General features: G+C 38.4%; 1 protein-coding gene across 4 annotated transcripts in view; it reads right to left on the bottom strand.

Annotated features, from left to right (window-relative positions):
• The window catches only part of LOC116671113 (zinc finger protein 385C), a 72946-nt gene that overhangs the window by 3855 nt on the left and 41539 nt on the right, over positions 1–27552 (bottom strand). For 3 of the 4 annotated variants that reach the window (XM_032502072.1, XM_032502074.1, XM_032502073.1), the window contains exons 3-5: positions 9130–9284; positions 7761–7868; positions 2704–2887 (exon numbers count right to left, since the gene is read on the bottom strand). In XM_032502072.1, coding sequence (XP_032357963.1) covers positions 2704–2887; positions 7761–7868; positions 9130–9284 — 447 coding nt within the window. Of the gene's footprint in view, positions 1–2703; positions 2888–7760; positions 7869–9129; positions 9285–23178; positions 23610–27552 lie in introns of those variants that run through there. The other variant, XM_032502076.1, reaches the window with a different exon arrangement.

Genomic DNA, 27552 nt, shown 5'->3' with positions numbered 1-27552 from the left:
GGCAACCGCTCTACCACTGAGCCACAGCCGCCCCACTATACGTCCCCCTATTTAGCATTAAAAATAGGTACATAACCATTTACAAAATGGTTTATGATACCCTACAATGTAATTGTATTAGTTTATATACACCTATGTGTTTATTTTTGTATGTGTTATAATATCAAGTGTTGGTCAACAATTACAACTTCTCAGAGGAAGACATATTTTATATTAATCCAACATTGTTTAACTTTAATGTCCTTCAATGTCAGTTCATAAACCAGCCTCCACTTATGAGTGCCCACAGGAAGAGTTTTAGTTGTTAGTTGTTGAAAAATACATCGATAAACATCTATATGTGCTTACAGTTCCATTATAGTGTTATAATCTATTCATTAAATGTTTATCTATGACAGAGAAATTCTGTTCATGAAGCTTATATTATTTAATTGTTTGTTTTTTAGCTTTGTTATTATTAATACACCTGTTCATCTGGATGGAGAGCTGCAGCGGACAATAGCCGGTACAGATATAAATAAATTTGTGTTGGATTAACAATTTAAGAATTGCACTGGTTCAGTTTAGCTACCAACACTGGATGTGCCATCAACAAGATTCACTCATGAGGGTGAATCCACAGAAAACAGTTTTATAATACCACAACAGTACATGAACTCTGCACAATCAAGGTATGAATATATCTTCCTGTTCTTATCTTTTTGTGCAGCTGACCTGCTATTTTTCCTTTGTTCTATTTCATTAATATAACCTTGTTATACTTTTACTTCTCCTCACCTACTTACTTCTCTGCTCTCATCCTCTCTCTTTGATTTTTGTATCTTTTTGCTCTTTTTTTCTGCCATCTCAATCAATCTCCCTTTGTCTCTTTGTCAACTGTCATTCCCTCTGCAGCAGCCCCCTCTTTTACCATCACTCAAAAACCATGGCAACCGCTGAATGTAACAGGCTAATCATTGTGTGGTTTGAAGGAAATTGATAGGTGGTGGAAGAATTTGGGAGGGGGATTAGCAAACATTAAAAGGAAAACTATCCAGAGTATTGAAAGGAAGATGGTGGCATTTTTTTAGTCAGGCCGAATGAGAAGTAGAGTGAGTAAAAGACCGCAAAGTTGTTAATCTTAGAACATCACTTGTCTAGGCAATGTTGCCGAAGAATTTGGAAGTTAATATGTTTCGTTGGATTTTAAAATTAAAAAGCCATTGGATTTCTAGCACTGAATATTTATGCATTAAAATTATGAATAAGAATTGTTTGACACTAAATTTGACCCTTCAAATTTTCAACAATTCTCACCTTTATTTTTCTTATTTCATATATTCAGAATCTGAAATAAACAAAAAAATCAATGTACCAAATTCAGATGCAAAATACAATCTATTCAACTAAGATATTTTTGACTTCCTCAAATTCAACAGGCCAAATTCAACTGCAAAATGCAATGTTTAAAATTCAGTGTTAAAATGTGAAGAGTAAAATCAGAGGCAAAGAAATTCAGGTACATCATTTTAATGCAGAAATATTCAGTGCTAGAAATTCAATGGCTTTAAATTTCCCAATCTGATGAAACAGATTTACTTCCATAGACTAACTAACTAATAGCTATAATAATTGCTAAATAGCTACGAATAAGGGCACTCGTGTCCTCTGAATTTTTTATGGGATCCAAAGTGCAGTTTTGGGGGGATTTTAATAAGCTAAATTGCAGTTTACACCTACAATAGAAAATTACAGATAGACATTTATTTTAGACATTTATTCTCAGTATAAAAGACCCAATTTTCACCAAATTCCCACACCTGGCCTCGAGATGCCTCATCTGCTTGGAATGCACTATTGTTGCACCTCTTTGTCTGTCTGCGCTGGGCATCAAAGTAACTCGCAAAGCTATTTTTAAACCTGGCTTGTCTTTCGAGCTGAAACTATTACTTGATTAATTGAAATTTGGCAAATACTTGATTAATCATTTGGGTGTATCATCTAAAAAAAAAGACGAATATTTGCTGGTTCCAGCTGTGAGGATTTGCAGGACGTTTGAAGACGTCACCATTTTTTTCCTCCGTTAGTTGCAGCCTTACTTATTCTTTGAAGTCAGTGTTGAAGTCCTTATAGACTAAGGGCCTGCCTTTATTGACTACCGTCCAAAGTAAGTGAATTACTTACTACCAACATGTAAATTCCATCATCTAAACTAAAGTAAATCTAGATATTTGCTTACGTTCCAAAGGACTGTTCTTCCCTGCCTTGACTTCTCCATTTTTTTCACCTTTCGCTGTTTAGCCTAACTTTGACATAAAAAAAAAACATGTAGGTATACAAAACTCATAGTTCTGGGCTTTTTCCCATAATTGTCTACTCTCTTTGACATGTCCTATGAACACGCTTCATAATAGGAACAAGGAACTGTACGTGGTTGTGTTGAGCCACTGTTGATTTGTAACCAAAATTAAACTCAAAGAAAGTAACACAACTAAATCCCTCTTTGGATAGCACCCCTTCATAATTGCTTTAAGGCTTCCTGTCTTTGCTTGATGGGAGTAATTACCTATCTGACAGAGCCAATGATAGCAGGGCAGGTAATAACTGGTAATTAGCCAGCTGAGTGGCAGCTACCCAAGCCTTGGTGCTTACGTCTCTCCAATTACCTCCCATTACTCAGAGGATAGAGAGAGTGGCGCTTTTTAAAAAAACAAAGATTTCTACCTGTTATGTCTTTCAAATGTGAGACTGTGGGCACCGTTCCTCCTCCCATCACCCCCCTCCTTCGCTCTCCGTCTTTTCCTGTTGTGGATGGACTGTGTCCATTCTTCTGCCGGTTCCTCTGGGTCTCTAAGGCCTTCAGCTTGCGAACATGTTTGTGACCTTTGTAGTGGGCCTCCGCCTGGGTCTGACCAACACACACACACACACACACACACACACACACACACACACACACACACACACACACACACACACACACACACACACACACACACACACACAAATAAGCACACACGAGCAGAACAAACATTAATTAGATTAATGAAGTGCAGCGTGAAAATCAGTAAACTGTATTCTTTCCATCTGTTCCATCTCTTTGGCTTCACATGCTTCCATGGAGTTAGGGAAAAATTATGTGATTAAGCATTTGACTCAGAGGAAGAGTCACATTGCCATTTTGATCATCATCATCGTCACGGTTGTGCACTAATGAGCATCGGTTGGACTCGTGGCATCTCATGAGCGTCCTCTGAGCTCACTGGCTCATCTTTCCACTGATTCGTTGTGACACAAAATGGCCCATGTTTGACATTTTGCGGCACAAAATGACCCGTGTGCCTTCCTCTGTGAGAGAAAGCACGTTTGTGGCAGTTTGACAACAGATGCATGCAGATTTGGGATCCTGAAATGGCTGTGGATGGTTCTCGATGAAGGAATGTGTGCTCTACAGAGGTGGATCAAGCGAGTAGAAGTGTACCAACAATGAAGCAAAGCAACTGAAGCAAAACACATTTATCTGGTAATCCATAAACACATTAATATCTCTGTATAGCACAGCAAATCTATACATTGCATATGCTCTACTTAGCTGTAGGAAACAAATAGCAATAAAGTAAAGCATTTTGTTTTGTTTCTCAAAATGTTGAATCGCATTCAATAGATTTTCTCCTGTAAGAAAGTCCTATAACCTACTCCTGGAAGGTGGAAAGTTCAAATAGCTTAATCAATTTGAGAAAACTATACATGAAATCAAGTGTACAAAACATGCAGAAGCCAGGGAGACCTCTAGCTCACCCAGTAGAGTGTGCTCTACTGCATATAGACAGTGGTCGGGGTTCTAGTCCAAACCAAAGCCCTTTGCTGCATGTCCTCCCCCCTCTCTCTCCCCTTTCTTGTCTTCAAGCTGTCCACTTAATTAAAGGTCATAAAAGCCCAAAAGATAATTGTTGTGGGTCAATGTAACTGGTAGTTGAGCAAATGAAAAACACATTTAGGATGAGTCGGAGATGTGGTTGAAAAAGATGGGATTCTTTATTTATTTTCCCAATTAAGGCGCTTCGGCAAAAAGAACCAAAAACATCAAAATTAAAGAAAAACAAAACAAGCAGAAGTCATAAATGATAGGTCTGATGATATTAAATATTTTTGTCATTGTCAACAAATCCCATGAAAAGACAACAATGAATCGATCTTACTAACAAGTATAGTCTAAGAAGGAAAAGCCTAGTCTCACATTGCCAGACCTTCCTCCACAGTGCTGCGAAACATTGCGGAAGGGAGTGAAATGTGCTCTGGTTTTTCTGCATTTCTTTAAACCAATCAAAATTTTCTTGGTAGGCCACCAGACACAGGTAATGGGCCCCACCCGGTCTCACACCAGTTTGTGAAATAGTCACGTTATTTTGATCTATTGATTTGTGTACCTGCCACGATTTTCTTGTTTATTTCGTGTACATGTCACAATTTGTGTACATGTCAAAACGTGATCATTTCACTAACTGCCACTTGGCTGCTCTGGGGGACGCAACAACAGGAAAAATAAACGGCACACACTGGCCACAACAACGGGACGGACCGCCACACACGGGACGTATTCCCCCGGCACAGGGACATGATCTGCGGTCTCTGTGGCACGCAACAAAAAAAAGAACGGGGGAAGGAACGTCACACGCAGGACACGCCGACAACAACGGGACGGTTGTGGTTGGGAAGAGAAGAACAAGGAAAGAAACTGCAACGCATGGGACGCAATCCCCGGTCTCCACGGTGAAAGTCCTGTGTTGTTTGACCCATACACCACCCCAACCAACCTCCCTGTGCAGATTTTCAATACTACTTGCTAATCGTTCTGTGATCACAAAACAGGCTTCCCATTGAAATTACTACAAAATTTGTAATCAACACACGAAAATAACAACATTAACGTGTACACGAATCGATAGATTAATAAAGTGACCATTTCACGAACTGCCATGGCACTGGGCTGCGTTGCCGCGGCAAAATAGCCTCGGGAAGGAACTTGTTTTGATGAGAATGAGAATTTTACTCAAAAAATGATACATATAATGTGATTGTCAGTTCTAGTTCGGAGAATGTTTCCCGAATCGACCGGAGTTTAGGATGTCAACACCAAGAAAGCGGAAGGTGAGGACAAACTATATATTTGTAACACATTTTTTAGTAACAAATGGGCTTGAGTACCACAGACAAGGAAGGGAAACTAGACGGACTAAGGCATTGTCGGTTTTGTTCTTTTCATGCGAACATAACCAGCATCATCCTTTAAAGCACACATTTTTGCAACCCTAGTGACCTTCTGTATATAATAGACAAAAGTGCATTAGTATAAACAGGTAGTCTGAGTTTGGAACAGTGTAACAAGACTTTAGGTATCTAGCTTCACACAAGGCTGTTAGATAATTTGTCAAATTATCCAGTTTCCCATGTACACGGTACAGCCTTTGAGCTCAGTGTGCAGTGGTGATCTTTCAGTGACTGTGTACATAGAGTGGTGGGGGTCTCCTCATCAACACTTTAGATGAAGCTTCAGCTACTCCACAAACAGAAAGGGTACCACAGTGGGTCAAAGTGTGTGCTGGGGGATACAGGGCTGAGCAAAGGGTGAACGAGCCCTTTGGCTACGTTGAATGTCAGTGCACACACTAACCATTCAGCGTGATTTTCAACTGAGTCAGAGGGCTGAATCTGCTCCAATCTGCATACTACCATATTATCTGGCATGCCAGTGTAGTATGGGTTCACTATGTTCCACCATAGCAACGTAAAGAGAGAATAGCATGTACAATAAGTGTCCCAGGACGGTAAAGATCCTCAGTTAAAGACACCTAAAGAAGACTGTCAGGACAGCTTGGCCTCCGCTGACCTAGATTCAAGCAGCTTTATGCATTCTCACACCACTGATGCCCAAACGCCTTATACACAGTGAGCAACAACTGTTCTCCACAAAAAAGGGCAGCAAAATTAGAATATAATGTGTTGAGGCTTGAATCTTTCATGCTTTTTTTCAGTGAGTTTAACAGCCTTAAAGGAATAATTAGAATATATTCAAGTCTATTCCTTTTTCATGCACACCGGTTATGTAATATGAACAATAGATTATTTTCACAGCCACCCGTCTTTGTCTTCGTACTGAGCAAACAGATCCCGTTTTCCATTTTCAATACAATAAAGCCCTCTATTGTAGAGGCACTTAATTTTATGAGCAACTAAATACTGTATATTCTGTATATAATAACTTACTATTTCCATCACTTGTACTTATAGCTGCACCATACATTTTGCCTACTGTGACTGCTGCACATGTTCATACTGCTCATATTAAACTTAGGAAACCATCTCTCTCTATTCATTGGGTTTAAATTTCCCTCTTTTAAACATCCCGTTTTTTTCAATTTCAAAAACTTGATGTTTTCATTCCCCTTGTTAGCGGTGTAGCTCTTGGGATGCCAGTCTGTCCATCCATCACTTTGGTCCAAACTGATATATGCATTATTTATGCTTACCAGAAATGTAATCCTAATAACCACTTGAATTCAGCGTGCTATACTACTGTTAAATCATGTTAGCTTTGGTTGAACTTTGAAATCCTAGTTTGTATCAAACTGCGGATTCCTAATTGCGTTGAACAGTGAATGGCATCTGAAGCTGTACGTGTAATATAAAAACTAAATATGAGTGACTGTGAAAATTAAAGCTACTGTATGTACTACACAAGCATCAAGTATACAATATGAAAAGACTTGACACATTCTTAACTATTCTTTTAGTCAATTTTCTCTTTCAAGTGCAAATTCCAGCCACTGAGTGCAGCTCCATTGGGACCTGGTACCTGCCTGTAACCTGGCATCCAACTCCTGGGTCAACCAGCACTCTCAGCGCAGCTGCAGGTGACACAGAGGGGAGGAGGAGAGAGCCTGTTAGCTAGAAAACAAACTGCTTACAGCATCACTGTGTGTCCAAAAGTACAGAGCAAAGAGTGAGGGAGACTGATCAGGAAGCAAGGGTAAATGTGCTCGTGCCAGTGACCTGCCTTCTTCAAGTTTCACAATTCATTCAAAGAAGAGTCATTGTCATTCCACCAGGTTCCTCTTAACAATATAAATGCAAATATGTTAAAATGAACTCCATAGGAATCATAGCCAAATGAATATGAAAAGGGAGGTGTGATAAGGAGGAAAAAAGCAACTAGTGATTATCCTTTAAGAACCCATTGGGTAATTGAAAAAGAAAAATTGGAAGCTGTAGACATAATCATTAGACTGATGAGAAGCATAGCCTGCTTCAACATTGTTTTTAGACCAATAGTATGCAAAAAATTATTAAGTGAGCTGCAAATATATGGACACTTGGCTGCAAAAACTATCCAAAGATAAGCTTTAGATGACAGTTCATGAGACAATTATAAACGTTGTTTAGAAAAGCCTATTTTCAGCAAACATCAAGAGGGTCAGCAGGTCTCGCAGTGAGTAAAGTAAGATAATGTTTATTCAACACAATCCTTCACTTTATCATATAAAAATGCACCATGTGTTGATGTAATTTAAGGAATGACCACATTCTGCAGTAAACAGACAAGCAGATAAAAGCTGAGTGGTCAAAGGCATTTTTACACCTTATTGCAGTAAATGAACAAGAAGTCCATTGAGCTTTTGTTCTATCTTGTTCATCTGATGAAAGCTCAAAGAAAGCTCAAGGAAAGAAAAAAAGATTTTCCTCTGAGATATCAGGGGAAAGGACTGAACGAGTGTCTGACTCACAGTGGAGTTGAAGCGCAGGTGACAGATGTTACAGGAGATGATGGGTTTCTTCTTGGGTGGAGCCACGCCAAAGGTGTGGTTGATCACTGCCTTCTGCACTGGGTCCATCTACGAGATCAAACACACACACGCACACACACACATGGACACACATGAACATGTTAGTCCTGCTTCTGTGATAGAGTAGAGCAAACTGGCAATTTCATTAAAGCAGTGATTTAAACCATAAAATACCACAAGTGCCATAAGACAAAAAGAGTTTGAAATATTAACAAATACTTCCCATACTATCAATTAAATGACTTAAGTACAAATCTTTTCTGAAACAGATGGTCACTCTCAGCCCCTTTTTGGATATGTTTAACCCGCTGAGTGCATGGTAATGGTCTTATTTAATTAAATGTTTTTATGTTGTGATCCCAGTCAAGTATAAACTGGCATAAGCATAAACTTTTATCTTTGATGATTAGGCCAGAATAAGCACAGCAATGCAAAATAACTATTTAAACTACTACCGCCACCTTTAAAGGTCAATAGTGAAAAACTTGTCTTTTCTTTTCATTAAAAAAATATAACATATTATTTTATATAGTAATAGTCCTCCTGTGATTTAATGAAATATTGCATGGTGTGATGTTATTTGGTGAAGGCAGATTAGTTTGCCTTAAACATCTCGTCCAATGCTACATTATGCAAAAGTTTTTAAGAATTACACATTTACAAATTTAAAAAAAATGCAAGATGTGTATGTTTTTCAGAATAGAAGAGGAGGAAATTACAGTCCTGCATTCACATTTTTGATTACTTCTTTTTGTTGGTTGATAGACGTTTTTAGCGTTAGGTGTCACACAGGAATCTTTTCCCACATGCCTGATAGATTTAGTGCATTCCTACTGAATTGTCAGTGTAGAAGCTAAATAAAGATTATGAAAGTCTGCCACTCCAAACATGCATTTGTGTGTGTGAGAAAAAAGTGTTGTATTTGGGATGTCTCGATCATATATTTTTTTGGCATTGATCGGAGCCAAGTTATATTTATTTATCTTATCTGTTAAAATTTTCCTATATTAAAAGGTTACACCGTGCACATTTGAAGTTATATAAAGTTGTTTACCGTAAGTAAGACATGTCTTTCAGTTTAATAGTTCTGCTTCACATCTTTTGTTTTTTAAACTAATTTGAGGGTAGGATTAAAAGATTGTAATTTCAGACCTTAATACCAGTCTTATATATACACCAAAACATACTGTGTGTGTATTTGGCATTTTTAGTAAAGAGTTGCCAGGAAAAAAAGGGGAACAAACCCCTAAGCCTTGGAGGCACCCCACTGAAGTTCGTTTTGATGTGGTAATGAGATATGGTAACTTACGGTGCTGAAATTGGGGAAGAGACTGAGCGGCGAGGAGCTGTTGACCCTGAGCGGCAGGAAGTGCTCCAGCTGGGCATGAGTCTGCGGCTGGAGGGGTCGACCTGGCAGAGACAGGGAGCCCAAGAGTGGGTGGACCTGGTTCTGGGAGAGGGCACCTACAGCAGGGATGACCATATTTGATTAAGCACATCACTGTCAAGATTCTCAATCTTAAACACACATCTGGAGAGAGACACAAATGTCACCCTTTTTTCATTTGAGACCACCAAAGCTGAACATCCGTACTGTATACACTCGCAAGGATAAAGAGAAGAGAAGAAGTTTAGCTCACAGCATATGAGATGAAGAAGACCCATCCCCACAGTGAATGATTCACTCGGTAAAGCTTTAACGACTTCAGTAATAGAAGGGGATAAAATTATGAGAGGCTTCGTGTGGCCTTTTCTTGCTTTACAAGTCCATAGTTTATCTTGACAAATGTCTCTGGCCTTTCATCACAGCACTAGAGTGTGTAATTGTGTAGTTTTGTTCTTCCTCAGAGCCTGCAAATGGGTCAGTCAATTTAAAGAGCAAAGAATTGCAAGGAGGTTTCAAGGCCCAAGGTGACTGATATCATTTATTTTTTATGTAATGTACGTATGTTTGTTATATATTGCTCACCAGTTTTCTGTCTTCTTGCATATGTGACAGTGTTTGTTTTGATGAGTCCACAGCAATTTCACAAACACAATTTGCTTTGAAAATGTCCTTCCACGTGACCTCTCATCTCATCACGCTTAAATTTGGTTGGCCTAAATGCTTTTAGACTGCTCATGCTTTAAAGAGCAGCACGGCACTGACCTTTGTCTAGATCCAAAGTAAACAGCAGTGGGCTCACATTGAAATGCAGTGTCTTACAAAAGCATGGCGATTGTTTTAATGCCTGTATGTTGAAAATCCTGAGGTTTTTAAGTTAGAAGGTCATGTGTAAATGACAGAAACAAGTTCAAACTAATATAAGTGAGCAGTGAATCAGGATTCAGTTCATGGGTGAATGTTGTAAGCATTTTTTTCTGTCTAATGTACAACAGGTGAGGATTCACATTTCTATGGGTAGTTCCTTTAAATATCAATTGGATATCAATATAAATTGTAATACTAAAGAAAAAAGTGTTTTCATAGAGATACCAGTATAAAAGGAATGACACCAGAAGTGTGGCATTGTTGAGTACAAGAAAACAGAGGTTCTTGACAGTTTTCCACTTGAAATTTCAAATTATAAGCATAACTGTGAATCAGAGATGCATTGTATGCAGTCATGTTGTTTGTGGATGCAGGCCAGATAGTGGTAGAATAATATTTCTTGAAAGTCTCAATAATAAAGACTTGACTTTAAAACCTGTTTTACACAGCTACATAAAAAGTAAACTTTACTAAAAGATGACAGTGAAGTATTTTTTCATGTTCTCTATCTCCAAGTAAAATAAAAATAAAATGGGATGAGAAACCAGACATGTTGCAAGAAGCCGTCTGTTTTCTCCTCCAATACAATATCAAGTGTTTTTCTTTCATTTAAAAGACAAAGCTTGACTTGGTATGGATTTAAAATCTGTGGTTACTGAAGGTGGAGTGGTGCTTTGGCCCTACTGGGACGGAAAATGTCAAGAAAAGTTTGACTGATGAATCCAGAAGTATTAACATACCAGATGACGACTGGAAGATGAAGAAAGATGACTCACCAACTTTGGATATAGGAAAGATATGTGAAGAGACTGTTGTTGCATATAGCAACCAAATCTCACAAAGTGTGTTGTTTTTTTTTCTCTAAATATTATGAAGAGTTATTACAGTCAGTCTCAATGTTTGAATCTAATTATGTTATTTCATAGTGCTAAGAAAGCACAGCAGCAAGAAAGTATTATTCCCTGATTTTCTGCTTCTTTCACCTCTTGATTTCAGGTTTTATCTCCAGGGATGCGGCGGGTTTTAAAGTCCTTGAGCATTAGCATGATTTTACTAATCTGGTCCCATATTCAAAATGGTTCTTAAAGCCTGAGCAGAGCGAGGAGACAACAGGGAAAGGGAAAAGATTCAAACATGCTCAAAGAAATGTTATGAACAGTGCTGCAGAGGGGAATTATTTTAGAAGTCATACAAAAAGCTTTATGATAATGTTTGGTACATAATGTTTCCCATTTTAGTTTTAGTGTGTTAGCATGCTTACTATTGCTAATTAGCAGTCAACACAACATATGGGAAAACCGATGGGAAAGTCATTAGTTTTGCAGGTATTTAGTCATAAACCAAAGTATTGAATAAATCAAAATGTTCACCTGATGATAGCGCTAGATGGAAAGTAAAGGAATCACCAACAATTCATCCTGAGGGAGATATTAATGTCTGAACTAAAGTTATGGCAATCCACCCAATAGTTGTTAAGACATTAAGCTCTTGTCAGACAGGAAGTCATCAGCTTCATTAGGATTCATCCTCTAGGTCTGAACTAAATTTCATGACAATCCATCCAATAGTTGTTGAGATATTTCAGTCTGGACCAAAGTGGTGGACCGACCGACCAACTGGCATCTGGCTAAAAAGTATTCCAAAAAAATAATCAAGAAATGTTACGTTCTGGGAAGCAAACTATTACCAAAAGATGAACCCCTTCAAGAATTCATTCCTTCAGCTGGTCAACAGACTGACCAACCACATAACTCCAGCACACCAGTGAGGGATTAACTTCAGACCAGCGCTGCGTCACAATCTCAAACCAGACAGACACAAAACTGAACAAACTGAAACTGCCTGTCTGAAACACGGAACAGAAAACACAAAGAAAAGGGAATTTCTTTCTGATTCAAAGCCATGAATAGAAATTGGCAGTTATATCTCTGTCCCTACAGATAAGAGACAGTTTTGACCAAAAAAATACAGCCGGAATCACCTCAGTCAAAATACAAGACAAAGGACAAATAAGTCCTAGCAACTAAAAACAGAAAAGACTACAGGCAGGTTAGAAAGACCAATACAGAGGCATGAGGAATGATTAACGTGTGAAGAAATGTTAATTTAATCATCTGTAATTCGGGAGTAAAATACAAATCTGTGAGAATAACATCGCTGAAAAACCTTCTAAAACGGGGGGGAAGCCAATTCTAAAGGTAACTCCTAATCAACCCAATAAAGCCAAGTTGTTTTATCTTAATCTTTATTAAATATACATTGTATTACTTGCTATCTTATCTTGTTTTAGCACTGTTATTCAGTTTATTCAGTGATTTACAGGCACTCAACATGCATTATTTAGATTAGAATTTGAAATGATTAAAGCTGATTATACTGTTTATCTGATCCTGAATGTGTAATGTGCACCACAGATCTCTGTGGAAAACACACACAGATCTCTGTGGAAAACACACACACACACACACACACACACACACACACACACACACACACACACACACACACACACACACACACACACACACACACACACACACAGACAGAACATGTGTTTACTGATTCAATTTTGTTTTTGATGAATTCCAATTTCATTTAAAGGCTCCACCAGGACAGTTCATGTACCACTGATGCCAATGAGAGTGTATTGACTTGCGTTACACTGAGTCGAGCGCAAATGAGAGAAATTGAAAGAGAGACAACCACTGGCGGATGAGATACTGTTTTTCCCTCCGCTAGGCCGATGTGCTTAATCTGCCTGTCAGTATGACTTTTGGGGACATTAATTCCCTCTTCTACACAAATCTGAAATTGATCTCATTAATCTCCCATGCATATATCACAAAAACACAGCAGGGTGAGACGTTTAATAAACTGTGTTTTGTGCTGAACAAACTAGAAACTGCCATCATCTAGAGAATTTGTACAACATCAGGCGACAAACAACAAGAGGAACGCGCTTCTGACGGGACTGTCCCTTTTTAAATTACCCATCTCATTGGTGTCCAGAAAGTGCTAACTTTGACAAGATGGACTAAAGCTGCGGTTATATTAGTTTCATCTAATCATGCTGGAAATGTGTTAAGCAGCAAGGCCTTGATTAGTTTTTATAAATAGTCATTCATTACTTTAGAACTTTATGAACTCAAATTCATAAACTCAATGACCCACAACTTTAAAAAAAGGTTGAGTAGAGGGATTTAGTTACCATTTAAGATAAAAAATAACCTCCTATAACCTGTAAAAGGGGGAAGAACCCTAGCAAAACTACGGTACTTGTATTCTGTAAGACAGAAAATATATATAGACCCTATATTTTGCAGTCACATGCATCTACCTGTAATGTTTTCAGCTTTAAAAAAAAAAATAGCTACATATATGATGCTAAAAGAAGGCTCAGTCAACTTTGCGAAAATAAGTATTTCACTAGTTGATGACCAACATAGAAGACATGTAAATAAAGAAACAGCATTACTCTTGCAGTGTTTTTTTTGCCTGGTTAGCTTACATATTTGTTGGTATTTGTTAAATGGTATGTTTTCACCTTTAATGTTAACAGTAAATGCTTGAATATCAACATCCCAAAGTCCAAAAATGAGCAGAACAGAGCTGCTGATGTTTCCCAAACTTAACTGTAGGTAAGCTAGTTAGCTGGACATGTTAATGACTACAGGTTACAGCAGACAAACACACTATTTAATCCATTACACTTTTGCTCATGGCAGGGGCTTAGCAAACAGTGAAATGAGTGGGGATCATATAATTTTTCATCCTTTCTACAAAAAATAATTCCACATTTGAAAAACGAACCAGTTCCTGCTCGTTCTAATCTGTATTCACTTTCTTTTTCCAAGCAGGAAGATAGCTTTTTCATGGAAACTGGGAGGATAGGTCACAGCAGCCATACAGTCTGTATTGAGAAGGGATAAAAGATTATGAGCTGGAGAAATTATAGCACCTTGAAAAAAACTGGGGGAAAAGCTTAATCTCTATTATTTCCAGGATTAGTCTCTGGGTGACTCAACATCACAGCAATCACAGAGGGAAGGAAATGGCATCTTTTCATGAAGGGTGGAAAAAAGGGGGGAAGACAAGCTTTCACAGCGGTGAATCAGAGCGAAAGTATCAGAGGAACGGCTGCTGGGGTTCCTTTCATGGTGAATGCATTTCTGGGATCATCTCTCTGAGCCAACAGGCTCTCTGTCTTCAGTCTGAACCAACATGGCGGTGTGGAGGCATGGTCTCATTCTGACGTTTACCAGCATCCCCTGATGAGCTTCCTCTGTTTGGGGTTAATGCTTTGTGTCATTAACAACGGAGTTAGGGCTGTATCTTAATTTCACTGAATTTAAGGTGGAAAGACATGAAACATATTTTGCTATAATATTATCATCAAAATAATAATGAATAATGCAACTCTAGGAACTGACGGGCATGATGTCTGAGACCAGAGACTGGGGTGTAGTACCAAAATCCAGACCTAGTACATTATCTTTGAGCCCCTCCGTGCATATATGGCTCTTCATTCTATTATTTTTGTGAGCCCTACTCATATGTATATTTAATCACCCCAATCATAGCCTTATTGTCACTAACCGTGTGTCTCCAAAACGTCAAATTTTACATGAGCTAAAAATAAAAGTCCTGGTTTCAGCGTTGTGACAATGCATTTTTCAGATAATTTCTTTTGAAATGTTTTATTTAATGGTATATTGTGTTGAGCTCCAAGGATCCACTCCAAAGATTGCGGTGCGTTTAGGAAAGTGGGATGAACAAATATGAAATAAAAAATAAATAAAGGAATTATCAACATGAATGAATTTAAGTCATTTACAAGTCCTTTTTTACTTGTTTTTTTACCATCTTCCAAGCAAAAACATAGAACATACAGTCCACTGATGTCTGTAATATCACTAAAAAAAGGCCAAGTTATTTAACAAAAGTGACTTTAATTTTACTAAAAAGACACAGTTATAATGGAATTTAGATTAGATTTTTCAAGGGTTCCAGCTCATGAAATGCTCTAGTGGTCCAGACACGTGTTGAGTTTTTTCACAAGGTCAAATACAATCTATTTTTGTATGTGAACCACAAAGCTGCTAATGCCTTTAATAAATATCTGGTGTTGACATCAGGACATCAACACATCATAAATCTAAATCTGGGTAGTGTCATTTTAACAATCTGGTTGACATCAGCAAGATAATTACAAGACATTAAATTTTGCAACTCACCCTCATTAATACTTCATGAACACATAAATTATATAAAACATCGTGAGTATTTTGGGCATTTGGAATATTGTGTTACTACTGCTGACAATATATAGTATCATTATAATCACAGCATCAGAAAACAATTAAATAAAACGTATTTAACATAAAAATATGTACATTAAATATTAAGGAATTACTTGAAAATACCCTTATGATGACTCTATGAAACAATGTTGCTTTGACGCATAAGTCACTACTACTGCACAGTGTATTCTTTAGGTGGAGATTGGAAAATCCCATTCACTCTATCTTTAACCAACAGTAATCTTTCTATTTGCAGAATAGCACTCAGCCATTCAGACGGTTCAATCAAGTAGTCAGGATTAAGCACTGAGGAACGTGGAATTGAAATGCTAAAAAAGAGTTGCCTTTTTTGACAGGGTTTTGCTGTTAAGCCTGCAAAACACATTGTTGAATGATGAAAATTGAATGGTATGTTTTCCACTTCATAATAGCATGAAGCACACAGCTTTTCTGAGTCATAAAACAGAAGTGGTTAGTGCACTGCGCTTCTGCTGTAATGATGATGCCATTCATTGCTTACACAACAGGCAGAGAGCTAGGCATTTATGATGAGCTCTGGAGGATGAATTAGCATCCATTAAAACTGCCATTGACAGCTCCGCATAGCTCCCTCCGCTGGAAACAAAACTGGGGAAGTGAAGGCTTAATTTCCATGATGGCTTAAAATGCTGCCCCTGCCTTGCACTGTGTGGTCTTTAAATAAATCATCTTTATTGTGACAAAGTACATTTAGGCCACGACTGACAGCCAACAGGCAAATTCTCCCTCTGGCTGTCACTGTCTATTTAAACTCACACAACCGCAGCTGGAAGCTCCAGCGGCTTCTTGAGAATTTCTACCTACGGGGCAGCATCTAGCCCAGATCAGAGTCCCTGCCGTAATCTGTCCTACTTTCAACTGGAGCACTGTGGGCCCATTTTCAACCCAGGGTCAATAAACCTTTGAATTTGTTCAAGGTGAAATCCAGGACTAGTTTTGTCTTGTCAAAGAAAAATCACAGGGTACTGTGATTACTCTGCAAAGGATACACACTACTACCGTAATACCCACACAGGACAATTAAGCTAAAAACAATCAAGAGGGTCAAAATTCAGTTTCCACAGGGCATCATATATAGTTGAATGTTAATACTGCCATCACATTTGTTTTAATAACTGCCCTGTCTGGTACATTAGGAAAGTAATATTCTTGTACACGTTCTAGTGAAGCATGATTTGAGTTACTCTCACTAAGATCTTCCATTTTCTCATCTTGTTTATGTCGAGAAGATTTTGTCTTTTGAAAACAGGCAACCACCAAATTTAAAGTTAATGCACATTATGTACTTTTCGATTCTGTTTCCATAAAGGATAAACAAACACTGGGAGATAACGTTGATCTGCAGGGAAATGAGCATGAATGCACTATGAGTGCAGCTCAGATAGTGCCGTGTCTGTTGTGTTTTTTTTTCCTTTTCCGACCCTCTGCCCATTCATAATGTTCTGCACGTCTTTATCAAGCACACTTAAAATAAACTGCCACCATCTGCTTGAATTGAGATAAGCCTGAGTCCAATCAGACCTGCTGAACGCCATTCAGCAGATGTGCTGCACATACTTATTGATATTTAAAGTCTGTCGCAGCTTTATCCGCCCCACGAACTTAGTAATTAGCAGCTTTCTGTCTGGCTGCTCCTCTCTGGCTGTCTGCCTGGTGGAGTGAGTTTGAAGGATCCTACATCAGCAGCTTTAGAGCTGAGAATTACAGGATCTTTGCTTATTGGTGCATCTCGAAATATATTTATCAGGGATAGATTAAAGAACACAAGGTAACATCAGCAGTGGTATTACAAAGGTGAAGAGGATGTTGTAGGGCTCTTTCTAGTTTAGCCTGTTTGTTAAAGGAGACAGCAAAGTTTTTCAAACCTGCGTTATTGGGATCATTTACTAAACCCCTCCCTTAAACAGCAATTGTACAAACATTTCTTAGCAAGTGTAACTAGGCACGGCAGACCTGTCAACCTAACCTAAAAATAAAAAATAAACGATTTTGATCTGTTAGCTTTAGCCTCAGTCTTTTAGCGTGGTATCATGTACATGGTCATTAAGTGCATTAGGACCTCTTTCACAGGGTTGGAAACCTTTTAATTAGCAACATACAGACTTTTAGTGAAATCCGGTAATCATTGAAACATCTTTTCCTATAGACCCTTAGAAGTGTAAGACCTCTGTTCACTCCATGAACTGTTGGCAGGGAAAACTTCAATCCTACCAACAACATAATTTAACATAATAATTAAAACGCTTTTCTCTAAGGACAAGGTCAAAGACTGCGAGTGAAAGAAACTCCTCCAAAAATTAAATCTTACATACTTTACTGAGTCTGCAGCTACCCTAATCGTGCACATATGCTGACAATGTAGGCTATTGCATGAATACTAATAGAGAGCACTTGCATTTTGGGCAATGTCATGTCTCCTGGCAGCTGCATATTTCAGCAGATTTTGCATTTTCTGCTTGATTTGAAGGCACGTTGACAGATTTGGAAGCATAATATTTTCATTCAAGTCAGCATTTCAGTAAATACCAAACATGAATCCATTTTGCTGACAGTGTGTAGTTGGAGTGTAAGTGTGCCCGCTTGTGTGTGTATGTGTGTTTGTGTGTTTATGTGTGTAATCTTGACATTTATATAGTATAATCAGTGACTTGGGAACCTCACAGCTTCCTCACACAGATAAAATATTATACGTACAAACTTATACGCAGACAATTAAAGAAACATACTGTATACAGGATAGAAACCATGCAAGTACATTTCAATATTTGATAAAATGATGTAAATAGCCATCTAGGATAGTCTGCGTTTGCAGTGCAGGCAGCGTACCACAGTTCTCTTAGTATGGGACAGGTAGTATTATGCAGTCTAATCACTGCTGACACAATAGAGCGCCTCAAGAAACCCCGTCATGCACCTTGAGAGGATGGTGATGATTGTTTAGGGTTCAGTTTATCCCCTCAACTGTTTCTAACTCCATGCTGTGAAGGCTCATTTTGTTTTTTTTGTTTATCACTAGTTTATTCATCCCAACGCTTCCAGGCAATGCTGAGGCCGTTGACTTCAAGGCACCTAACCCTAACCCTAACCTTAACCCTAACCTTAACCTTAACCATTGCCTTATCCTAGTGCCTTCCAGGCACTGAAGTTGGGGGCATAAAACACCAAACACCCACAATTAGTATGTTAAGCAGCCTGCTGCATGTACTGAAAGCCCTTATTGTGAGGTCAGACAAAGAGGTGGTATAATTGTATGTATTGAAAGATTCATTCAATGTCCTTACTATGTGCCCAAGAGAGATCACCCTGTCACAGTCCTGGTTGCCACATATCTTAAAGTTGCATGAGTTCTTGGCAAGTCCCCCCCCAAAATAGATAGAAATCATAGAATCCATACCATGTGTCTATACCATTAAAATGACTTAATGTAGTTGGTTTTTGGCATGCAGCTCCATTCCCAAGGCACATTTGGAAATTGTTACCCTCATTTTGATGCATGATGTGAGTCACTCTGAGCTTCTATGTACAACTTGACGTTTGATATGATTTTGAAGAATAATCCTTGCAAGAATTTGATGTTTTTTAAACTCACTATCAAAATGCTTTACAGATTCACTTCTCGTATATACTTATACATACTAATATTACACATAACTGTAATGATCCAAATCAGAAGCAAATATGATCTCATTCTGACAAATTTGTTTTCCTAACATCAATTATAAATGATGAAAAAAATTCCTGCCAATCATGCCAATTAAAATTAGGTCTCCTTTACTAAAAAAAGTGGCACTTATGTCACACTCAGTGTAAAAGCAAGGTAGGTGTGTGGTGACATTCCATGCCTCTATTGATTATTATTTAACCACCAGAATGTGTGTGTGTGTGTGTGTGTGTGTGTGTGTGTGTGTGTGTGTGTGTGTGTGTGTGTGTGTGTGTGTGTGTGTGTGTGTGTGTGTGTGAACTTCCACAGTCATTAGCAGTCAGGCTAATCAAACTCATACTCAACAATGACTGATTGGGGCTGTCAGTCTCTGTTAGCAGGGTTGAGGTAAATGAGGGAACGTCTTGTAATAACACACAACATTAGACAGGATGCCACATTTATTCGTTCAGATTATACCAAACTGTATTGAAATGAGTTACTGGAAAATCAAAAAAAAATTGTGAAATGAGCATGATGTGTTCAAATGCAAATACAGCGTACCTGCTCCATGTAGAAGTGCAAGAAATTTACCAACCATGAAATATATATATAATTCAACTAGGAATATATAACTACATCAGGAATCTAGTTTTACATCAAAAACTGACAGCAAAAAGTAAATGAGTTAGGTGGTGGATGGGCACACACATTTGGCTTCAACTCTCTTTAACACACAATTCATGCAAACATGTAATTGTCTTTTGTTTTTGACACAACACAAATTATGTTGGCATATCATACTTCAAGACTGTTGTCCCCAGCAGCAATTACAACCCATATTAACCTTAATACTGGCAGCCCCCCTCCAGTGACCATAGTAAGTTTGACAGGAGCAAAGCAGAAAGTAAGTGTGGGTCAAACCAGTACCAGGACTTTCAACCAGGAGACCGGGGTTAGGTTTTAACTTTTTGATAATAAAAGTAAACAGCACTCATTTTTTACCTTTACGGAACAAGTTAGCCTACGTCACGTTCAGCATCGAATGACTAATCAAAAGTAAAGGAATGTCTGATTTTAACCCAAATCGCAATGTCTTTTCAAAACTTAACATAGTAGTTTTGGTGCCGACACAAAACCAAACTGCAACCGTTTCACAACGTGTTTAAAAACGGTTTGGTTCAAAAATGCAACCATTATGTTTTCCGCATCAGATATGAGGACGGAAAACGCTCCTGTGGGTCGTATTAGAGGGTAGGAACAAACAACCTCGTCATGTCGTCGTTTCATTTGTTTTCTATGATAATCTGCCCTATCAGCAATTAAAACCATACTGCTTTATACTCATTACCCTACAATTAGAATAATGAGTCATTAATGCTGCTGGATAGTGAATTTGAGGCCCAACAGGAAAATTAATGGTCCCATCTAATGTGACTCATGAACTGTCTAGTGAAACATTTTGAAAAACTTTTCCATAAGATAACAATAAAATAAGGACTTGCTTTCTCTCTCCATCCCCACAGAACAGAGATTAATGTCTCGTAGCTAATATGATGGGTCATATCATCCCACTTGCTGATATTATTGGTTCCATAAAGTGAGTCATGCACTCAAAGGTTTTTTTCCTACTTCCTTAAAAAACTTTACCTGGTTTTGCTGTAATCGTTAGTTTTGTACTTCACACAGACAATTTAGTTTATTATCTACACTTCAGGTGAAATCAAACAGGACACTTAGCCTTCTTCTTCTTCTTTAATTCTGTAGTGTTTTAAAATCTGATATATAGGATATAATTTGTATGTGTGTGGGTGATAGAATGGGTCACAGGGTTTTACTAATAAAATGCAAATTGGGCTTTTTGCAAGCACAAATATGATTTTAGTCAGGTGGTTCCTTTTGTTTGATTACCTTTTAAAAGGGAATAAAGAGGTTAGATGTCACAACTCAAGCCAGCCTGTGTCACACTTAATGATAATATATTCATTATAGTCACAGCCAAATATCTGTATTTCTTTTTTAAATTAATATGTTGACATTTTCAAACATTTGTTAGTTGACAGTAGAGGGCAAGAGAGAAGATGTAGGAGGAGGAACAGGGAGCTGATGACTCAACTTAAAACTATAAGACACAATGTGCCACAAAGCACTGGATTACATTATTTTGTCATATTGAATGCATTTGTTAATGTATTAAATTATGGTTAAAAGCTCACTTTAAAAAATGTGGGGTTTTTCATTGCCCTGCCCTGTTTAGTGTGTCTATTTAAAAAAAATTGTTTTACCCATTTCTACCAAAGGTTTGATTTTTATCATCTTGCTGTATTACCTCATTACCATCATGTCAGTTCTCTGTTCCATCTTTCCTGCTATTTGGATTATGTTTTTAAAAAGAGCCAAATAAATATTGCGGACTTTACCCAACCATGTAGCAGTCGCACCACAATTGTGCTGTGCTCCTCTTAACATGTAAACCAGTCTCCATTTCATACTGTGAGTCACTGCAATTTGCATCACTGACAGCGTAATGTGGTGTTATGCACAGAAACAGAGCTTGTAGTATGTGTGTTATTACATTATTGTTACCTTGGTGTGCTCTATTATAAATGTTGTATTCACTGTTTTAAGGCCTCCCCCAGTTTCTGCTGTGCTACATATAATTGTATGTCTACTACTTTTCAACAAAAGATGTATAGAAAGGTATTAATCTCAAAGCTAAGAAATATGTTCTTAATTCTAGAGTGTTTTTTAACAGATCGTCACATCTATTTCATGTTATAGAATGAGATTTCTATATAGAGGCTGTCACTGCAGCTCTTGACTAGCGGTGGAGGGGTGGGGACAGCTGCAGCATGGCCACCAGGCAAAAGTCTACAGCTATCTCATCTCCAACTGTTTCCCTTTGATCCCTCTAATCTGACATTAAAAGCTGACAGTATCCAGAGCTGCCACACAGACACTTCTTAGTATTTCTACCCAGGCACAGGCGGCACAATGTATATGTGTCCATAAACTACTGAAGGATATCACAAAAGGCAAATGTATACACAAATATTTTTTTAACATAACTTTGCGTTAATTCTATGAGATGAGACACTTCAGCCTCGATGTTCATCTAAAATTAAAAACACAAACGTCAATCTAAGGCTGTACTAACAGTAGGTTTCCTTAGCGATTAATCCACTGATTATATTCTTGATTGATATGTCTGAAAAACAAGGAAAACTGCCCATCACAGCTTCCCAGAGACCAAGGTGACATGTTTAAATTCCTTGTTTGTCTAATCAACAATCCAAACCCCAAAGAAAAGAAAATTTAAAGTGATATAGAACAGATAAAAGCTGAAAATTCTCACATTTAAGAAGCTCTTACCAGCTACTTTTGGCATTTTTGCTTTTAAAGTGACTGAAACAACTAATGGATTACCGAAATAGATGTCCATTAATCATTTCAGCTGAACTCTTGTTTACGCTTTCATTTGCATGCATGTATCTAGAGGTCAAACTTTGAACTTCAGACTGGTAAACTGTCTATGCATACTACCAATGTATGCTGGTGAAATGAAAGAGCTTAACTTGGCAACACTATAGTGGTTCTAAATTTAAAAACCTTGAATGCAATCAGCATTACGCTCCCTGAGCTGAAAAAAAACAAACACAAATGACTATAAAGAATCCCCACACTGCCTTTATCTTTAACAGGTTCCAATTATGCGAGCTAATCTGGGCATATTTCCCTCGGGAGGCAAAGCCATAATTGCCAGCAATCTGTGCAGTGATATCAGCACTGTTCTTGTGTCGCTTTAAAATGACTTGACACATCTGGGAGCGACTGTGTTGTATTGGTCTGAACTCCACATTTGGCTTCATCAAAAGGGGTCAATTAGAAAAACAAACAGGCGTGGGACTCATTTTGGATGCAGAGGAAGAGGACAGATGGTAGGCAGGAGACTGAGCTTGCCCTTGAGCAACGATGTGAAGTCATTGTTGTAAAAACACACTTTGACAGAGGACTAACACACCTCAAGATAAATAAAGCCTGATAAAACCTCAGCTATTTATGAGGCTATTTCATTCCCATGAATAAGTGGTACTGACACATACTGTAAGAGTAAACAAAAGGTCTTACCAAAAAGCATCTTCGCGTGTTTTGGGATACCTCTGCTTGCTACTCTCTTCTGTGTTTGACTTAGGCGTCTCCTGCCAATTTATCTCCCATCAGAGAAGTTGATCAAAAACCATTAAAGTGCCTCCTCACGGATAACCTTCTCTGTCTCTCTTCTGTGCCTATCTTTCCTCTACTTTTTTTCTTCTCTAACTGGAATGAAATCCTTTCTCGGTCAACGACACATGTTGGCTGTGATCCAAACTGCTGCAGCTCAAGAACGACACATATGTGCTTCAATTAAAAGCCTCGTGCTCTGCTGATCATGCTGCCCTTTAGGAGACGAAGGAGCGAAGCACCGAGGCGGATAGAAAAACAGCAGAGAAGGGAAAGAGGCTGGTGAGAGTCTAAAGAGCAAGTGTGTATTCTTCTGTGTGCGTGAGTATCTAAGAGCGCGCGAGTGAGTGAGCAAGGGAGTGAGGAAGAGGGGGGAGAGAGAGCTGGCAGAACACTGGCTATCAACAACATTAACATCCCACCTCTCTCCCCCTTCTTCTTCTTCCCAGCACCATTTTCTATTCAGGTTTCACACCTGCATGTGCCCTAAAGGACAATCAAATGCAATTTCCTTCCTTGCCTTACTTGAAAACAATAGGCATCATTTATCAATCTATTTCTATTCTACTTAAAATGTTACAATCCTGCTTAAAATGCAGCTGTGCCACGTTGTGGGCACACAGATGAAACACTGACTAGCTTTTAATCCACATCCAAATGATACACCTTTTATATTTACATCAGATACTGCAGTACGGTGTTTGTGATGATTGATTGCAAGGTCCTATTTGATTAGAATAAATGACTTCTACACCCCTGTTTACATTTCCAATAGGTTGAGTGTGCAGAGTTTTCAATCCAAATACCTGAGTCACTCAAGCAGAACATAGTCATTATTTTTTTTCACCACCACTTTGGTGTGACTAATGTAATCACCATCATAATTAATCAGGGGTTTAGTGTTCAGCCAAAGTAAGCAGTAGAGTAATATTTAAATTAACTGTTCATTCTGCAGTTTTCCTACATACAACCCCAGCATTCAACCCCAGTGTTTTGAAGTATAACCCTCTCCTGCGTGTCATATCTTTTAGACACTCTCATTTAAACGTTTTTACATGACGATCACAGGAGTGGCTGATGTGGCTATAATACTGTTGTATTTTGGGAAGGAACAGGAAGAAGCACCACAAAGGGCCCATCAGTGCCAAGAAAGGGAAACATACATATGAATGTTCAAAGTGACACCGTGTAACAAGACTGTAGCACAAGTAGAGAAGAGTTAACAAACTGACAGTTACACAACAATATCAATCTAAGGTTTGCTAACATTGGCCACCATAAGCCAAGGGTGGAAGTAAGCATTAGACGACAATAATGTGTATCCATTTAAATACATTATATTTCTTATGCAAATTATACATTTTCAGAAGACCCAATCTATCCAATGCTTCCATGCAGTGGAGGGTTTTAACTCTGTAACGAGTTACAGAAATCGGAATCATGAATCATGGAAGCTCTGCATAGTGATAGTTCAGCTATTTCCTCACTTAACACTGATTTAAACTATTTGAGATCAAGCAGCCGGCGGCGTGCAGCTTTAGAAGTGTTTATTTAAATGAGCAGGTGGGAGAGATTTTTGTACACCTAATCGCTTGCTCATTTTACGGACTAATCTTTCGATGATTACAGTACTGACACACTGCAGAGCAGAGTTGGATTCTGTATTCTGTTCTACCCTTTTTGTGTGATATTTAGCTCAAATGGCTCTTTGAGTTGCAATGTATTTGCATGTATGTATATATGTATGTATGTATGTATGTATGTAAGTACTGCATGTATACAACAGCAATGGTCTTGGTGTAACCATTGAGAAATTATGTGAAGTCAAGTATAATATTTAAAGCTATAGTGCGCAACTATTTTATATGATGAATGTCCGTTACATTCAAGCCATTGCCAAATGAGTTGATGCAAAGCTAATTAAGCCTATCAGCTCCACACAACTCTCTCTGTATTCCTCAGTATGTATATGTTTACAAAATGGTGTCGTCCAGTGACGACAACAGCAGCGTTCAGCTTTGGAGACAAAGAGGACATAACAATTATAAGATAATTACCTCTTTTGAAGAATCCATCTTTTTTTTTTAATCCCCTGTGTTAGCAACTGCGTGGAGGAGGGTGGGGGTGCGATCCCAAGGCTTGCGGCACGTAAATGCTCCGACAATGTTGTTGTCATTACTACTTGAATTTGTCATGGGGGAGACAGAAACTATGCACTACAGCTTTAAATACAATGTTTATGTAATACAACATTATGCTTACTTTCCCTACATTTAAAAAATAAATATTGTGCTTCTACACCGCTAAATTCAGGTTTACAGCTTTTCCAACTAGTTACTTTGCAGATTAATATTAAATGTACATGGGGTGCTCTCGTGGTCGAGGGGTTTACGTGTTGACCATGAAACAAAACGCCCTTAGTTCATGTCAGCAGGGAACCTTTGTTACATGTGGATCGACTGTCTCTCTAATAAAAAAGGCATAAAAATGAATAAATTAATATATAAAAATGTAATTGCTGCCCCTTATATGATAATGCATAGTAATAATAATCAAAGTATTGTAACCATTAGGCTGAGTGGCCCCATTTTATAGTTAATTTTAAGTGTAGGACCTTTACTTGAAACATTAGTATTTTTGCATTGTGGTAAACATTTTACTCAAGTTAAGGATCTGAGAACTTCTTACAGTTTGTGACCTTTACACAATGGACATGTTCTTAAATATTAAGAGTATAAAGCCTGTACATTAACCTTTGATATTTGCTTTTAGTTGTTGAAGAGGAGGAGAGGAAGAGTTTCAGGGCATCTGAAATCTCGACTCATTCCAGAAGCACGTAGCTGGATATTTGTAGAGGCAACATAGAAGCTTGGGGCAGGCCGTCAATGCATTGATATTCATTCCACAGTCACTATAATCACTTCAAATAAACACGATTATTCTCACAGTGCCTGCCCGGAACCCTGGCCTCAAATGTCATTTACAGTGTCGTAAACACACACACAGACACAAACACACACACGCTGCTTGTGTCTGCCCTGTGTGCTCCTTGCTGGCTACATGTCCACTTGAATAAGTGTGGTGTGGAAGCACAACGCTGACAAATCCTGACAGTTATACACTTGATTTCAGTCTGCTGCATTCAAATGAAAGTGCATGGAGACGGCCTCGAGCAGAACAGTTGTGTGTTGTCTACACAGAGGATGCTTTCATTCTCTTCATCGGCTATGCATACCTCTATTTACCTATATGGAATCTGTATGTGTATATGATTGTCATGCCATGTTACTTATGGAAATGACGGACAGAAACACAGTGGGGCAACAAAAGCCTTTTTCCTCTCAACCTAATTCACCAACCAAAACATGTTTTTCTGCATTTATAGCTTATTCCATTTTATAATGCACGCAAACACGCACGCACACACACGCACACACACACACACACACACACACACACACACACACACACACACACACACACACACACACACACACACACACACACACACACACACACACACACACACACACACACACACACACACACACACACACACACACACACACACACACTTATTTAATCTAGGATAACATCCAAAACCACTCTCAAAAAGTTACACTTTCACCACCAAGACAAATCCAACGTTTCTCATGTTTGCATTCAAATTTATTGACTCTTCTTCACATGCAGGATACTGGCTCTCTGCCACCTAAAATATCAAAAATTAACTATTCATGTCCAAAAACCAAGTAAAGCTCCTTGGGTCATTTCTGACACATCTCTGACTTGTAGATGACACATCCATTGGAGAATACTGTAAAACAGGTGTCTGCTTTGATGATATCAGCCCCATGGGGTTTTGGTGTCTGCCAACCACTGATTCAGAAAAGAATTAGGAAGTGGTAAACAAGACAGCATCCCTCCTGTTATTTTGTCCCTCAGTCTCCTTCCACTCCTTCCTGCAGGCCTTCAGACTGTGCAGAATAGCTGTCGATGACAGATCAAGTGACGTCTTAAAAATGGCAGGCTTTTGTTAACCAGTCTCTGCTGTATGAAATGAGGCCAAGCAGCAAAAAAAAACCACTCACAGTTTGTTTCAGTGTGTGTGTGTGTGTGCGTATGTGCGTGTGTGAAGGAGGAACAATTCAACCGTCAGATAAGTATTAAACCAAGTCAATCTGCAGTGGAGCTCTGGTTGAGAAACTTAGAGGAGATTTTCTATTAGTGAGGGGACGCTTTGTTTCAGAAAGAAGAGAGGCTTAATTTTCCCTTTCAGTG

Source organism: Etheostoma spectabile, chromosome 21 (assembly GCF_008692095.1).
Source record: "Etheostoma spectabile isolate EspeVRDwgs_2016 chromosome 21, UIUC_Espe_1.0, whole genome shotgun sequence".
Taxonomy (NCBI): domain Eukaryota; kingdom Metazoa; phylum Chordata; class Actinopteri; order Perciformes; family Percidae; genus Etheostoma; species Etheostoma spectabile.
Note: the sequence above shows the minus strand (reverse complement) of the source record. Positions and strands in the feature narration are given on the sequence as shown.